Genomic DNA, 18820 nt, shown 5'->3' on the forward strand with positions numbered 1-18820 from the left:
CTAGTTGAGAAAATTGTTTAAAATTGTTTTCCCACAAGTGGATGTAGAATGAGATAATTAATGACTTAAAAAGTAAACAAATAACATGTGGGCTTCTTTGAGTGGAAGATTAGAAGAGGCAACGTGTATCTCTTAGTATTCCATCATTTATTACACATAGTGTACTGTCTACCTTGCAATTGAGCACCCAAATTGGAGGAGAAGTATTAGAGCAAAATCAATGTCCTCCTGACTTCCTGACTTCCATACAAGTAAACCAAAGGTTTTAGTTGTTAGGATGATGAGCTTCACTTGCTCGCCTTTATTGTGAGCTTTGTATCTCTTGTTATTGTATATATAGCTCTTTGGATGTAGAATTGATGAAAAACAAATTAATGTAGAGTTGAATTACAAAAACAAGGCGAGTGAGAGGTGTAATGAGGTTGTTCACAAATACAAAGGTGACACCAAATTGGAAGCAAAGAGAATGGAAGTGAACACATCATAACCATATTTATTGCTGCTAATACATATTGGACCTCTCTTCTTTGTGGTGTTTTTCTTTTAGGGAGAGTTTCTCTACTAAATCCACTATTTTGTGGTAAAGTCGTTATAATTGATTGGTCTTTATACTCAATCTAAGTAATGTTCTAGTGACTACGTTTTATCGTAATGTCATAATAAAGATGATCATTAGATGAGTTTGTCATCATAGTTGTACAATCAAAATCTCTGGTCAATTTTGTATAGCTAAAAACATGTCGAGCCAATCATAACTCGACATGATAACACCGACAAGACAATAGATATACAAATTTGTGTGTTGTTGTTTATAGAATGTAGCGAAAAATTACTATAGGTTTATAAAATCACACTTGATGGTTGACAAAATGTACTGACTGATGCAAGATGGATTGCTTGCTAGCCCTTTTCTTCACCAAGGGCTCACCTAGGCTTCTCTCCTAGCCTATTAGGGTTCTCCTTAGTCACCTTAACCTCAAGAGGATTGCTATCTAATCCTCCTCACTTCCCTACCTAGCTATACCAAGGTTTTTCCAACATGCTTCCTTCCTAGAGACATCTTCCCTTGTCCTTCATACTCACAACTCCATCAAACTTGGTCATCCTACCTTCAAGGTGGAGCGAGGGATGCAACTTGATGGTTTTTAGACTTAACCCTATCCTTCTGGTCTCAAATTCCATAGATCTCCTTATCAATTCCTTCAAACTTGACAAAGTTGTCCTAATTAGACCTAGTAGAATTAGGCCTCCAAAGTTAGTTTTTGGGATACAATTCCAAATTTCCCTTAAGAAGGTGGTAAACTAACCTCAGATATGGGTACCCTTTTGGGAACACTTCAAGATTTTGTGGGTTTCAAGTCCTCACCCTGTTTGTACACCCCTTTGCTATTTTTATGCCTAAAACCAAGGGTTTCAAGCATTTTCAATCAACATCCACTAGGGTCTAATGAAGCACATCATAAAACTTGTCTTAGGAACTTCTCCTTCTGCATATAGCTCCCTCATACATCCCTCCTCCTACAGCTCTCAAATTGAACTATCAAATATATTCAATCCATCAAAATCCTCTTGCAAGCACTATGAGCCATGCAATGAAAGCTCGCCTAGTGCATCACTTGAAATATGGCAAACCAATTTGTCTGGGCCTGTCCTTTGGTATATACATTGTACGAAGACTCAACTTCAATGTCCTTCAAAGCCATGATGATTCCACAGTGAGGATTCACGAGGGAGTCATTTTTCACAAAGTTGTCAAAATGAAAACAACAGACTCGCTAGAAGCAAAAGATTTTTAAACTGTAACTTAATGAACTCCTATCAACTTGCAATACAAAACAAAAAAGTATTGTAAGAGCATGAAATACAAGGATCCAATGAAAACAAAGTGATTCAATCCATTAAAGCACTTTTGCAATGAAAGACCTCGAAACTGTCAATTCTAGAACAACTCGTGCCTTTTAATTTTCAAAACTCACTTTTTACAACTTCCAACCCTTGGAATGGTTTTCCCTCATGGTCTTATAGGTTCCTCGAGAGGTTTCAAATAGTTAACTATCAACCTCATTCTCCCAAAAATGCAATATTTTGTCAAAATCTTGTCAAGCAACTTTTCAAAGTTGTTGACAACTTTTGCATCTCTTAACAATTTTGACATCCATCACTTGGAAACCTCCAAATAGGTCTAGTATGGTCCCTTTATGATGTCTACGCACAATTTAGCCTTTAGAGCATCAACTTACATGATTTTGACTAATTTCACCTAATTGACAATTTTGCAACAATTTACAACTTGTTGACATCTTCCCATCTTTGAGATAAATGACAATGTATAACCTGCAACCTATGCAAAAGGATGTAAAAACATCATAGAGGCCAAAATAAGTTCAAAACCATATCTTCCTCAAACTTCTAGGGTACAAGACCCATACCATTAATCTTCCTAACAACCAAAACGCAAGGTAAGAAAAAGCAACTCAAAAACAACTAGAATGGATTGGGCCTAGGCAAATCCACCTAGGAGCAAACACACATGACCTTCTAAGGTCCAAACAATTGACTTGGCTAAGATCGGTACAAGCCAAAAACCAAAAATGTGAAAACTAAGACTAGGAATTAGCCTAGGTGCTCTTGCACCATTGACTCCAAATCATTTGGATTTACTACTTTTGGGTCAAAGGGTTTATTAACTTGCACAATAAACATGATCCAAATGCATGGACATACTTGTTGTAATTGTGTCCCCAACTTGAATCATACTATTAACTTAAATTGTGTATCATATATTAATGTGCTTATGTTAATAAATAAAGTTGGTCGTTATGTAAGATATGTAAATTGTTTCTGGTTCAATCAATTTGATATATGATTTGGCTAACTGCATTAGAGAGAGGGAAAAAGTATCTTTACAATAATAGTAATGATGGCAATTCAAAAACTGTCTGATTCATGATATAATTTGTATTTTCTTGTGCTCTTTGATCACGGAGAGTCCTGCCCTATCTATCTCCATTTTGAAATAATACTCAAAATTTTGTTTGCCTATGTTATGGTAATTGAAGTGGGGTTTTGGCGGAAGCCCCTATTTTACAATGTAAACCATGCATTTCGTATCTGATAGAGAAGTTAATGTTTTCAAACCGACAATGGCTTTAAAGATGATGTAAAGAGTTTTCTTGCAATTTCAGCCATGCCCAATTTCTCTGGGATCTTGGATCAAAGAATAGATGAGAAGATTTGTACAATGATTTATGTCACATCAATTTGTAGTAGACAAGTTGGTGGGTATAGACATTTGGGAATGCATGCTAAACCAAAAAATAGACTTGCACAGTTTATGTTAGTAAATTGCTGTGTTTTCAAGGGGTCATTTACACAAAAAATAGCAATTAGCATTGATAATTGCTCAGTTGCAAAAATTAACTATCCTTCACAAAACAGTAGAAGTGCAAAAAAAAAATCTGTGGGGTCATACTATTTGGTGCATGCATGTGTAGTGCAATAGTTAGTTTGTTGGTTCATAGGCGAGTGATCCAATGTTCAGATCCCACAACGAAATTTGTTGTAGTGACTAATTGATCCTTATTAGAGGATGTCTTGTTTCAGAGATGAAGGCCCCTATTTCTAAACCAATCAATCAAACAAATAACAGTAGTAATTTGTTGTTATGATTAAACTGAGTAAATAATCCTCAAACATTCTTCTATAGCCCTTCAACGTACAAAGACAATAGAGCTTAACACTCCAATCCAGTGGTAGATATTCTAAATTCCAGTGAAAGCCCTAAATGTCTAGCTTGGGTAAATAGAAAATCCATAACAAATAAAAATGCAACTGAGCCAATGCTAATGAATACCTCCCGAAAAGAAAAACCCAATAAAAGAATTTTGTTCATCACAACACACTTTCATCAAAACTATGAAGTGGCAAAGATCTGAATGCTGATCGTTAAGCTTTCTATAACAAAATTGATTTATTGAAGACCCATGCTTTGTAAGAAGCATACTAAAGAAAATACTAATGCTGTATTCAAACTGAACTATTTTTCTCAGCTGTTATTCAGATTACTTTTTGAAATAAGTGTAGAACTTTCCTCATTTGAAAGCACGTGGTACAAATCCTATCATACTTTCTCCATGTCAAAAAGTCCAAATTTTGAGCAATCTGCATGCAAAAATACATAATGCTATGCTATTCAGTTGCATTAGTCTCTGATATACAGAGCCTAAACTCTCTTCAGTTAGCTCTATACCAGAGTCTGCCTATTGTGCTTGATGATTTTCTCTCTACAGTGATTGATAACAGACTCAACGAGGAAGTGCCACACCAGCCTTTAACTTATCAGATGTGTGTCATATTTTGAAGACGCGTAAACTTTGCGGGAAACACCACTTTATAAAAAAACAAGACGATCTTCAATATTCTCATACAACTGATATGAGCTAGACTTCCACACAAGATTAACATTTTGTCCATTTCAAAATCTGTATCCAGAAAGAGCAATGGGTCATTGCTTGTAGCACGGAACATGCCCCTGTAGAGTTTCACCCTCTCCAGCAAGAATTTTAAAAAGAAACTTCAACCTACAGGATCTTTGCATGAATTGCCAAGATGTCTGTGCAATCTGAATCATGAAAAGAAAATCTGAACAAATGCATGAATCACTAGCATATATTAATGCACGGAAGTCATAAAAGCATAATCATGAAAACAGCCATAATGTGAAAATAGATTTAAAAAGGTGAAGTTGGAAAAGAGCATTACAAGGGCATCAATTCTCTATAGAGCAAGACTTCTAAAAATACTGATTCATAATATCTGCAGCAAAACTTAGAGATCCAGATGATCAAAAATCAAAAATATCGCTGACCTCTTTAAGTCCTTGGAAAATCTCATCCTTCGCATGCCTCCTTAACATCCAACCAACCTGCTTGCCTTCCTGCAAAACACATGAACTTATCATAAGAACTGAAAAAAAGGTGAACATCAGAAAGAATGCATCATAATAACGTGAAATACATATCGTCAGGTACCTATAATACTCTTATTAAGGCATCAAAACTTCAATTGCTAAGGTGAATACCAAGGTTACCAGGAGACTGGGGTACTTGGAGACCTTGGAGACTGGTACTGGTACTGGTACGGCTAATTTTCAAAAATAGGAGAGGGGGGTACTTGGAGACGTTAATTGTTGTTTAATAAAGAAATAATTATACATCATTGACAAGTCTTTCTAGAGGCAATTAAGCAAATTGATTGGAAAACTATAGTGGCTATCATTATAATTACTAACATATATGATATAAGTAATAACAATTTTTTAAGGGGTGATGATAGAGGATAAGATTTAGGAGTTTTATGATGCCTTATATATTTTTGGTGGGAGACATCAATTGTTGGTTGGGGGACTTTGGAGATGGCAACCAAAACCTTTTGCATCCAAACATTTTTGGGGACGTCTCCGGTACCTAGAGACGTGTCTCCGGTACTGGGGGTCTCCGAGACGCGTCTCCAGGTGTAGGGTCTCCTGGTAACCATGGTGAATACGTATATGAGTAAAATTCAGTTGCATATGACATAGTGTTTATTGATATAATTTTAAGTCGTGTTAACTCAGAATCTGTAATAAAAAGATACAAACAAGATGCAACAAAGATCATTCTGTAAAAATGTAATTCTGAAAAGCTTCAGATACGAGTTGATTGATAATGTTCTATTTTCGTGGTGCGTAAGTTCTCATTATGGTGAATCCCACAAAAAATCTTTAATAAATCAGCATTGATGTGTACTTACATCTAAAATGTAATCTATGGCTAGGGGACAATGACCAAATTAGCTATTTCATACTAGAACTCGGAAATTTTTGACTGTGAATTCAGGGAACGCTGGCAGTTGTAAGTTTAACAGTTCCTTTAGAAAGAGGATATTTTCAGTGTTGAAGCACAATTTTGCTTGAGAGTGTTGTACAATCCTCCCTGTTGCAGTGCAATTGTGGATCACTTGATTTCTTTACACATTATGAACTAGAAGGAAAAACACTTCCTATATGACCTCCATATTGAAAGGAAGGGTGAGATTCTGAAAAAAGGAATTAAATAATAAGTGCATAAGGTACCCTAACTTCATTACTTCACCACCTAAAACTTTAGTTATACAAGAACATAGCTTCATGGTTCTCAGTCACAGTAATACTGACCTCTTAAAACAAAGTCAAAAAACCAATCACTTATGAGATACAGTCCATGTGAAACTTGAAATAAATCAACACACAAGAGCTTAGGCATTAAAGCATTGTTGAATCAACCTACTCTTATGTGTAGAAACCCAAGACAACTCTAATACAACTTGTGAAAAGTGGATGGACAAACTAAACTAAAATGGAAAAATACTCAATGTGCTGTGGCAGTAATATATTTCATTAACCATTTGTCCATATCAATAACATTACATGATGCCTCTATTTATAAAGGTCTTAGATCATTTTCGGAAACATCTAAATTAGCCAACATGGGACAAATAGAATTTTCTAAAACTATCTAAGCATAAATAACTTCTACAACTTTATCTAACCCTATTCGGTAATCCAAGAATTTCTAGAATCCTCTATTATTGTTTTACATTTCATTTGAGGGGAAATTACACATTCCAACACTCCCACTAATTTCAACCTCAAATGTTGTTGCATACGAATCCAAATCTATTCTTTTGTCTGATGTCAAAATGCTATTTTCCAATAATCTTGTATCTGTTAATGCATGAATAGTGTCTTCCAAGACTGCGGCCTTTAATTTCTACGAACATTTTGTCAGCAATTACCTGCCAACAATTTCCTCTTTTCACAAGATCCACTGATAATCTTGCCTCATCTGTCACAAATGGCGGTGATAGGATTCACTAATAATCTTGATCAAATTCATGTCTTCTTTCAGCTACCTCTTGATAGTTGCATCTATCACAAATGGTGACAGGGTTCTCCAAAAAACCTTGCTCTGCAAAATAAAAAAATCTCTTTGCTGTCACAAATGGTGACAAACAAATTCATTCCTTCATCAGCTATCCCTTGATTAGCTGCTTCTATCAAAACAAGTGACAAGACTCTCCCAATTAATATAGCTTTGATTCGTCTGTTACAAATGGTGGCAGGATTTTCTTACCCTTGCTCTGATACCACTTGTAGAAACTCAAGACAACTCTAATACACCTTGTGAAAGGTGGATGGACAAACCAAACTAAAATGAATACTCAATGTGCTGCGGCACTAATATATTTCATTAACCATTTGTCCATATCAATTACATTTTGTCCATATCAATAACATTACATGATGCCTCTATTTATAAAGGTCTTAGATCATTTCCGGAAACATCTAAATTAACCAACATAGGACAAATAGACTTTTCTAAAACTATCTAAACATAAATAACTTCTAGACTTTTATCTAACCCTATTTGGTAATCCAGGAATTTCTAGAATCCTCTATTATTGTTTTACATTTCATTTGAGGGGAAATTACACATTCCAACATTATGGTCATTAAACCACCATAAAGCATGATGACAGCAAAATGCTGATAAAAGGACATCTCAAATATTCTGACATCTCCCTTACTCTGGAATTTAACAATTTATAACACCTACAATGTACAGAAATAGTATATAGACAAGAAATGGAATGTCATGATGGTAATCTCCCTTCAGACAAGTTCTTTGAAGCACAACTATAACTGAAACTTGACCAACTTACTCTCCATCAACAATCTGGTAAACATATGTCACTTGATCCTCCACACCAAAATAGCCAACCAAAATCTTCTAAAGCTGCAACATCCCATGAACCTTGTGATACTTGATCTTAATATCCTTAGCTTCCAAATGAAAGACAAGATTCAAAGCAGTCTAAAGAGCACTCTAATTATCACAACAAATCATCAACACACCTTTTGGCACATGCAAGTGATCCAGCATCTCTTGCAACCACACTACTTCATTTGATGCTTAAGCAGTCCAATGTAAGCCTGCCCAAAGTAATGAGACTCGGACCTAGCTCTGACTCAGCAAGGGTAACTCGACTCGTGACCTAGCTCGGACTCAGTCATGACTTGGCAGTGACTCGGCAAGTCAGGGATATTAATAGAAATACCTTAGAGAAATATAAAATATTTGATGACTTGGCAGGTCAGGGTCACGGGTCATTTTGACCCGGCAGGGGTAACCCAACTCCCCAACCCGAGTGACTCATGTGAATCATGGTGACTCTCATTACTATGAGCCTGCCATTTTGCTTCTCAAAAGACTCTTAGATCGAAGAATCTTTCAAAATGAAGAGAGAACCTAAAGTGCAATTCACCTAACCAAACTAACTTTGTATATCCATGTAGAATGCATTTGCCTCCTCTCTTGAAAAGGCCAAAATCCAAGTTACCCTTCTCATGTCTAAATATACCATTTGCAACTTTTTTGAAACTACACTAGATTTCCTACATAAACTTGTCCACCAACCCAATAGAAAAAATCATAGCAAGTTGGGGTAATTTACAATAAACTCTCCTCTATAGACTGATATTTTGTGGGATCAACCTCTTTTATTCATGTATTATTTGTCAACGTTATAATAGGTTCACCTGGAGTTTTGACAACTTTTGCATCCTCCACCCTAAATTTTGTCAACTTGACATATTTTGACTGCATGAAAACAAATGTACTCTACTCCAACCAAACTTGTAAAGACAAAACATAGTGAAGCAACCCCAAATCTGAAATCACAAGCTATAATGCTGGATGTTTTTATACATAATCAAAATCAAAATTATTAGCAGTCAAAATTAGATCCTTGACTTAAAGAACAATAAAGAGAATCCTCTATCAATCTTCTTTTCACAACAACTGTGCTCCTTTTCAAAGTTTTCATAATTTAATTCCTAAAGATATCAACCGATCTTCTCATACCATGCAGGAGGCACCCACTTCAAGCCATGTAATGACTTAAATCTACAAACCAAATGCCCCTCTCCATCTTTCATGAATCCAAGAGGTTGCTACATGAAAATCTTTTCCTTCAAATCACTGTGGGGTAGCAGCCAACACTCATTGAATCAAACTGATGCACTTGCCGCTTATATTTTGTTGCAACTACAAGACCTCACCATATTGAACCTTGCAACTAGAGAAAACACTTCATGACAATCAATGTATTCAGTCTGCAAGGACCCCTTGGTTACAAATCTAGTTCTGTATTTCTCAACTTCCTCTTCTAAGATGACACGGTGCTGTAGACACACTTGCAACTAATGAAATTACCTTTGAGCAGTTAAAAATTGGAACTTGAAAAAACTACCAAGTCCAATTCTTCATGGAAAACCATATTCATCTTTCATTGTATTTCCCAAAGCAAACTGCCCTTGGCTTCCTTGTATGTTTCCTTACAAAAGAGATTCCCCTATCAATCTTCTTTTCACAACGATTGTGCTCCTTTTCAAAGTTTTCAAAATTCAATTCCTAAAGATATCTACTAATCTTCTCATTCCATGCAGAAAGCACCTGCTTCAAGCCAAGTAATGACTTAAATCTACAAACCGAATGTTCCTCTCCACCTTTCATGAATCCATGAGGTTGCTACATGAAAATCTTTTCCTTCAAATCACTGTGGGGAAACACACTCATTCCATCCAACTGATGCACTTGCCATTTATATTTCATTGCAACTACAAGAATTCCTCACCATGGTGAACTTTGAAACTAGAACAAACACTACATGACAGAACATATTCAGTCTGTTAGTACCCCTTGGTTACAAGTCTACTTCTGTATTTCTCAAAATCCTCTTCTAAGACAAACACAGTGCTTTAGAGACACTTGCAATTAGTGAAATTATCTTTAAGCAGTTAAAAATTGAAACAACTACCAAGGCCAATTCTTCATGGAGAACCATATTCAGCTTTCATTGTATTTCCCAAAGCAAGTTTCCTTCAGTTTCCTTGTATCTCTCCAAATCACACAAATCATGTACCTTAGCCATCAAAGAATGGTTTGTAAACTAACTTCTTGTCTTCTTTAATATTAGACAACTAACTCCACTATAGCATTAAAAAGGATCTGCCTGGCTCATTTGGGCATTTGCTGCCACTTGCAAAGGTTTCTGGCTTCTCATGAGTGGTCCCCTCCACTTAACTTGCTCAATGACTATTCTTTCATTGCTCCCTTCGAGAACACTGGGATTGGTAGATTTAGAATCGTGGCGTTCTTTCCATCTAGTCCACCCTTCCCTTCAGTAAATACTGCATCTGGAGAACCATATTCAGCTTTCATTGTATTTCCCAAAGCAAGTTTCCTTCAGTTTCCTTGTATCTCTCCAAATCACACAAATCATGTACCTTAGCCATCAAAGAATGGTTTGTAAACTAACTTCTTGTCTTCTTTAATATTAGATAACTAACTCCACTACAGCATTAAAAAGGATCTGCCTGGCTCATTTGGGCATTTGCTGCCACTTGCAAAGGTTTCTGGCTTCTCATGAGTTATTGGAGGAGGCTAGAATCTGGACCATCAATAAACATATTATGTTATTTTCCTTAGGTTTGTCAATGCTTGATTGCCTATTATGGGCCATTATCCAATCTACAAACTCTTGATGTTTACACTAAACATGATCTACGATTCCCCACTTCTACCTTGAGGACCTTGGAAAAGGGTTCATCCTAGATCTTGCCCCACTATAACTATAAAAGGAACATGAGACTCCTTCAAAAAGTTAAGTATTTCAAGTGAAGTCACTTTTGATGGCCAAAAATACTACAAACCGTAGTCAGAAAAATTGGGCATGACAAACTATTTTTTTTACGATGTCAAATTCCACAATCCACGATGTTGATTGTTGTTGCTTTTGAATTCAATTGTGCATGAGTTTTTGCATCGACGCTTCAATCACATTCCATGATCCATCATCAATATAATAGAGAGTTAAAGGAGCAAAAAAAACAATCGGTTGCAGACCCAGAATAAACTAAAATAGAGAGTCAGGCGAGACCTAGGATGAATCCTTTTATCCTGGATGACCCAGAATATTACTTGAAGTTCCATTCCTAAGATTGATTTTATGTATAGAATAAATAGAAAAAATAAAAAAATCAGAACAAGAAAATTGATAGCTTTTTGGTTGGGGAATTTATAAAAGGTTCGATTGGGAATTTGAGTCTCATACTATTACGAGATGTTGATTTGTTACTTGATATTTTCTCCATTGTTGTTGGTTTGACAGTAGCAGCCATATTTGAGGACAGAAACCCTTGGATATTCATAGGTTAGACAGAAAACCAACACTGCTTGAGAGGTGGACTCACTCTGGATTCATCATTGAGCAGATTTTTATTGTTTTAAACAGGTTTTGGAGGAAAATTTATGCATGTTCTAGCACTAAAGCAATAATATTATATATATTTGTGCAACAGCCATGCATGTTTTATATCAGAATCAATATCAATAGATTTGTGTTTGTAATTGCTTATTTCCTTGGAAATCTATATCATTTCCTTTTCATGTTTAGTTTTGAATGGTGTATTTTTGCAATGAAATGAAGCAAAACATGACAAAAATTGAAAACCCAGATCAGATTTCAGACAATATCCTAGTTCAGGATATTTCATTTGAAATAGGCAAATCATATACAAATACCTATTTGAAAAGAAAAGAAAGCATAAAATCACCATAGAAGTGAAAATGTGAGGCCTAGTATATCCTACAAACATGTTAATTTTCAATTTAGGCAATCACAATAAAAAGATTATTCTATTCAAAGTCTTAGGAAACTTTTGCAACATGCACCTAGCCATCTTTACAACCATACAATTCTCTCTCTCTCACCTACCTCATTTTGTTGTAGATTATAAGGAAATGTCAATAATCACATTATGCTATTTTCCTTAAGTTTGTCAATGCTTGATTGCCTATTATAGGCCATTGTCCAATCTACAACCTCTTGAGGTTTATACTAAACATGATCTGTAGTTCTCCACTACTAAATTGAAGACCTTGGAAAAGGATTCATCCTAGGTTTCACCCCACTCTTAACTATAAAAAAGACATGATACTCCTTCAGAAAGTAAAGCCTTTCTAGTGAAGCCACTTATGATGGCCAAAATACACTTCAAACCATAGTCACAAGACTTGAACATGACAAACTGATTTTTTTTATGATGTCAAAATCCACAATCCATGATGCTCATTGTTGTTGCTTTTGAATTCAATTGTGTGTGACTTTTTGCATCAAAGACTCAATCACATTCCATGATTTGTCATTAATATAACAGAGTCAAAGGAGCCGAAAAATGACTAGTTGCAGTCCCAGAATAAACTAAAATGAGAGATTGGGGTGAGACCTAGGATGAAATCCTTCTTTCCTGGATGACCCAGAATATTAGTTGAAGTCCCATTCCTAAGATTTGATGTTATGAATAGAATAGAATCAATATTAAACTGAAATCCCGAGCTAATCCAAATAACAATAAATAAAAATAACAACCTATTGCTTATGGAAATATTTTGATGTAATGTCGCCTTTTGCCAAGCACTTCAATAAATAAACAAATACTAATGCTAGCCTATTATCTATTCTCTCCATAGGCTAAAGCATTAAGTTAATAGACAGGATTAAGTGTTTAATTACATAGGAGAAAAAGCTATAGTTGTTGGTAATATGAGTTTAATTATTCAGTGGCAATTATTTAAAAAGGGCCAACTTAAGTCATGACTTGAGTCTTTCCTAGGCCATGGGGTTGAATTATTAAATGAGTTAAGTTTTATTATTTGCCTTAGTGGCTAAGTAAAAAAATCAGAAGGAAATCAATGGCTCTTTGGCTGGGAATTTTTATAAAAGGTTTGATTGTGGATTCGAGTCTCATTCTATTATGAGATATTGATTTGTTACTTATTAGTTTCTCCATTGTGGCTGGCTTGGCAGCAGCAGCCATATTTGAGGACAGGAACCCTTGGATATTCATAGGTTAGACAGAAGTCTAACAATACTTGAGAAGTGGACTCACTCCGGGTTCATCATTGAGCAGATTGTTACAAGCTAGGATTGTCATTACACCAAAAGATCAACCTGTTAGTGCCCAATACAACCACTAGACTTAAAGAAGGCACAAAAGGCGGTTAAGCCTTGTAATGAACCCCGTGAAGGATGCTGGCCCACTGCCAACACAGATTTATATTGTTTTAAACAGGTTTTGGAGGAAAATTTAGGCAACTCTAGCAATAATATATTTGATGTGACAGCCATGCATGTTTTATATCAGAATCATTATCAATAGATTTGTGTTTATAATTGTTTATTTCCTTGGAAATCTATATTGTTTCCTTTGCATGTTTAGTAACCATGTTTGCATGTTATTTTGCAATGAAATGAAGCAAAACATGACAAATATTGAAAACTCAAATCAGATTTGAGACAATATCCTAGTTTGGGATATTTTATTTCAAATAGGCAAATCATATACAGATACCTATATGAAAGGAAAAGAAAACATAAAATCACCATAAATGAAAATAAGGCAAGGGTCCCATGGGGGGGAGGGGGGCTCTATATTTAAGGAGCTAGCGGTCCTATGATTATTTTTTGTGGGGGCTGAAGCTTAATTTTGAATCTTTTCCTATTAACTAGGAGTCCCTACTTTTTAGTTGAGCGGATGAAAATGGGGTGGGGGCTGAAAATAGCCCCACCAGCTTAGGGAAGAATTCTGCCACTTGGCAAGAACCTACCCTTCATTTTCCCTCCAAAGTGAAATCATCCCACCAAAAAATCTAAAAAGAACAATTTATATTATCATTAATTTAGAGATTAAGCTGATTTCATTTTCAAATTACGGGACCATCTGCTTCCTTGAATTTAGGAGCTAATTTTTTTAAGCAGATTTATATGTAAAATTCATGGGACTGCTCCCCTTTAAATATTCCTAAAAAAGCTCAGTGGCACTCACTCTATTTTTAAGCAAGCGGGTGCCCATGGGACCCCAGCCTAAAAGGCCTAGTATATTCTACAAACATGTTAATTTTCATTTTAGGCAATCACAATAAAAAGATTATACATAATATGTCATAATTAAGACAAATGTGACATATGTATTGCTAAAATTGAGCAAAAGTCCTTGTAATTAGAGACGTGCAAACAAGCAAATATAACAGTTGGAAAAAAAAAGACACTTGCAAACCATTATTTTTACGAAGCCTCAGAAAATTGAAAAACCATGAAATGCATAGCTTCTTTTTAATGATTTAAAGCTTATACCGTGCACCCTTCAAAAAAACAACTTTAAAGACATATATAACATCACAAGTATAAATCAATCAAATCAAAACTAAACTGGATTTGACTTGAAGGAAATGATATTTTAAAATATACAAGCATTCTCAATTCTTTAGATGCACCAAACTCCTGAATCATGATATTTGTGGCATAAAAATAAAATCATAACACAGAATCAAGAAGTGCGGTAGAGAGGAGATTGTATCACTCAGTCAAGCATCACTAGCCCTATGTAGGATCCTGCACTCATCTCTCAGACAAGTATACAATGCTGCTACAATCATACAAGCATTATTCAGAATATTGATTGGCTTGGGAACCAAAAGTATAAATGTAATTCAATTGCAATTCAACTGAGACAAAGTTCTGATAGAATAAAAAAGAGTTAGATGGCACATAGATATCCCAACTTATCTTCTAGTTTTGCATAAATATCATCACATTATAGAAATTTGTCATAAAATTTCATCTATATAGCAAGTGTGTGGAATTTCTCCCTTTTTAAGTCCTCTTTTGGAAGATTTGCAAAAACCAAAAAGCTTATGATTACTTATTTAGCTCAAAGTGATAACTCCATAGCAAATGAATACAATGTATTTACTAACACATTGTGTATTGATCCATTATTGACTCCAAACAATAGACTATGCAAAGACCTGATCTCTTGGCTGTCACTACCAACAAATTTCTCCCCACATTCCACAAGTGTTTAGAAGTGTAGATCTAGAAGTTGTATTGCATTCGACAAGACTATTTTTCATCTTTGAACTGCTGCTCATACATAAATGATGTTTTACCAGGATAGATGATGTATTTTTAATTTTTTAAGTTGAGTCTGAATCCGAGTTTTTTTCACTTTAATTTTCTATTTTTTGCTGCTAGTGTCACTAACAACCAAATCTCAACAAGAAGACTCACCAAGTTCGGTATGTTTATCAAACTTGGCAAGTTTGTCCAAACTCACCAAGTATCCAGGTCATTGGCCTACTATCCTTGCTTAAATGCAATTGGCTCTAGGTAGATGTTATAACTATGCTTCAAAAAACTATGCGAATTTATTTGTTATGGATCCAACAAGCAACTGTGATTCATTGATACTCTATGGAATGCACCTATGAAAGAATTTTCTATGATGTTCCTCACGCACAAATGCTTCATAACACCCTAGGATGCTATGAAACCAAAAAAAAAATCAATCTATGATCCAAAAGTTAATCATCAAAGCACTATTCAAGTTACCATACCACTTGGTCAGATACAAGACTTAGAATGCTAAAATATCTGAAAACTATATGCAAATCTGAAACATTTAGTTGCCTTTATAAAATTACCATGCAGACTTTCAACTTATTTATGATGCAAAAATCAGCCACTTTAAATGCTTAATACAATCACTTCAGATGATTCCTCTTTCAGTGTAAGAAATGAATGTATTTCAAAAGGATGGCATTCACATGCGGACGGTATGAGCATGGCATTCAAATGCGGACGGTATGAGCATGTGCAGGCTAGGGTTTAGTCCAGCTTGAATTTTTCTTCTGCTGTGTGCTGCTAGGGGTCAAGTTCATGGTTTTGCGAGGTGCTGTTCGTGTGGGTTGGATTTGCAGGCACATGCAGGTGGTGTACATGCTGGTTAAAGGGATTTTTTTTGCAATATGGGTCTGCGTTCAGGATCCTCGGCTGTGATTTGGGTCAACATTTTCAGGCAGCAATTGGGGCTCACTGGGCCTTCTCTTGGACACTTTTTCTTCTGTTTGAAGCCGTTTGGGGCTGTTCTGCATCTGCAGGCTGTAGCTTTCGGTGACTGTTTCGTTGTGAGAAATCTCTTCCATTCTTTGCTGAATGGAAATTTGGGGCAAACTCCCAGTTTCTGTATTCCAGCTGGTAGGGTACAGTTTGCTCAGAGGTCTGATTTTGCCATGGCAGAACGAGTTTCTTCTGCGGGTTTGGTGATGCATGTAAAAATATGGATCATCTGAACAAAATCTTGTCTATCAAAGGGTCTTTCTCCTCAAAGGGTTTCTCCAAAATAAAGAAAGTGAATAGATGTTTAGAGAGGTGCCAAGACCAACCTATTTTGGTGATTGAAGACATCTCCTACTGGAGCAATCATGTCCTTATTTGCAAAATTATCAACTTCGACTCTCTTTGCTGGTTTTAGAATCTTGGGCTCGACAATTTTGGATTCCTAAAGGAAATATAAAGATATTGTTAGCTGCTGACAATGACTTTCTGGTCGTTTTCTCCTGCATGGCAGACAAAAACAAGGCTTCTTGAAGCTGGCCCATATTTTTTTGATAAGGAACGACTCTTCATCGAACCTTGGTTTGCGGGTTTCAACTTTGTTGAGGAGCTTCCCTCAAGAGTCCTTACAAGGCTTCCACTTGAGCTCTAGAGTGTTGAACAAGCCGAATAATTAAGAGGGGCAGTGTATCAGTTATTCCCACTCACTTTATAAAACTTTTACTGCATCTACAAACTCATAGACAATAGCAATATCTCCTTCTGATTCATCGATTATTCACATCAAACATTATAATAGATGTAACCATGAAAGTGCAGAAACACCAACACAAAGAACACCAAAATTTATGTAGAAACCTAAATTGGGAAAAAACTGTGGAGAAGCTAATTCTCATGAAATAGAACACCAGTTATGGTGGTTTTTAAAAACTTTCACTGCCGATTTGCTCACCACGGTTGGTTCACTGCAGGTTGGGCTAACTACCTTGAAATATGAAAGTGACTAACTGCCAATACAAGTTTTATTGACAACTAGTGAACTGAAAGAACTGCCCCTGATTGCAAATAAAACAGTTCCAGTTGATAGCACACAGATTACCGACAGCAAAGATCCACTACAGATCTTCAACCAGCATACACCGATCTTCTGCAACTTAGTATATAAGGCCTTCTTTCTCCAATGCTCTACTTCAACCACTTCACTGCCTGATGTACCGACAAGAACTCCACTATGCTCACACAGCACTACTCTGTCACTTCACTCTCGTGCCATACCATCCATGCATACCATACCATACTATGCCTTGGATACAAAAGGGTTTTCTTTATTTATATAGATATCTGATCATATTGTCAGCCACACCAAACATGTGTTGGGCACAATTTCAAAAGATATTACATTTGTATTTAATATATTACCAACAATCCTAAATCTAAAACACCCTTAAGAAAATTTTGCAACACGGTACAGCAGGATCCAAAGATAGGTCACATATAAGATGTATACAATGCATATTACATTTACTAAGAACCCCAAAACCAAGTCCAAAAGATTATCCACAACATATTTGAACTCATCGATAGATGAAAGTGGATAGAATTTGTCCGGAACACAATGTAGCACCTAACCAATACCATCTGATGAACTACACCATTGTCCAGATATTAGAGACATCTGGAAGAACACTGTAATTATAGCAATCACCAAGAACCTATAGACAACTTCATACAATACTAATTACTGGAAGCATATAATTTTGTCAAGACAGGTAGGCAATGAGTAGAACCAAATACACCTACAATGGAACACCAAAATATTATGTATTGAACCTAGCCTATGCATAACCAAAACCTTCGATGCATTACCAACAGCCAACAGGTATATAACTGAAACTGCCAATAACCAACTGATACAACCAAGATGGTACAAAGGCTTCAACATCAATGACAATCAATGCCAGCATCTCACTGAGTCTAACCTAGAGGAGAATCATTCTTCACTTGATTGCTGTTCTGTTTGGAAAAACCATTGCCTCTGCTACACAAACTCAAGACCAGAAGTTAATCTCTTGAGCTTGTATCTCGGTTGAAATTGATTTAAATAGCCCTTACCAGATTCTATAGAAATATGTTTTGGATCCTCTTCCTAGATTGAACACCTTGACTATGAGACACTATCATCTAGATGAAGAATTTGTAATGAGTATGAGCATTTGCAAAGGAAGTGCCCTCGATCTTATTTGTCAGCTATTGCAGCTAATGCTCCCTCCAATTTCACCCCTGAGGCGGATAAGGGAAGGCTCCTATATTTGAAAGGACTGCAAACAAGGAGATTTCATTCTTGTTAAGCCTCGCAATAAGGAGAGAATGATGGGACTCGTAACCAATTTGATATTTTGGATTACTTGGTATAGAAAGAGGGAAATTCTATTGAGTTATCCTCTGATGCTAAGTCAATTGGGTGGTATCAATAAGATATTGCGAAGGAGTATTAAAAATTATCTATGGAGGATCGCCTACATGAACGGATATAGATTTACCCACACAAATTCCAAATGTACTAGAAACGAATGGGATTTTGATCTTCAAAGATGATACAACTTTGGTAGCTCCAAGCTCTCCTTTTGTTAAAGAGGCTTTGGACTCTGGAAAAAAACAATAGGGCTTCTCCTACCTTGGTCTTGTAGCAAAAAGCCTTAAAGGGGGGCTCTGGACAAAACATTTGACGATTGAGCATTGCATAAACCACGAGAAGGTAAAGCTAATTGGCGATACATTAGTGGAA

At 36.0% G+C, this 18820-nt stretch overlaps 1 protein-coding gene across 3 annotated transcripts in view; it reads right to left on the bottom strand.

Annotated features, from left to right (window-relative positions):
* Positions 1-4003: 4003 nt before the first annotated feature.
* Positions 4004-18820, bottom strand: part of LOC149540053 (DExH-box ATP-dependent RNA helicase DExH18, mitochondrial-like) — a 43696-nt gene continuing 28879 nt past the window's right edge. Inside the window, exons 2-3 of one of the 3 annotated variants that reach the window (XM_089801248.1) lie at positions 4868-4936; positions 4004-4621 (exon numbers count right to left, since the gene is read on the bottom strand). In XM_089801248.1, the coding sequence (XP_089657374.1) occupies positions 4909-4936 (28 nt within the window). In that variant the 3' untranslated portion in view covers positions 4004-4621; positions 4868-4908. Of the gene's footprint in view, positions 4642-4867; positions 4937-18820 lie in introns of all 3 variants that reach the window. The other 2 variants (XM_089801247.1, XM_089801246.1) reach the window with 2 other exon arrangements.

This window comes from Cupressus sempervirens, chromosome 9 (assembly GCF_028749045.1).
Source record: "Cupressus sempervirens isolate cs-2001-9-10 chromosome 9, ASM2874904v1, whole genome shotgun sequence".
Classification (NCBI taxonomy): domain Eukaryota; kingdom Viridiplantae; phylum Streptophyta; class Pinopsida; order Cupressales; family Cupressaceae; genus Cupressus; species Cupressus sempervirens.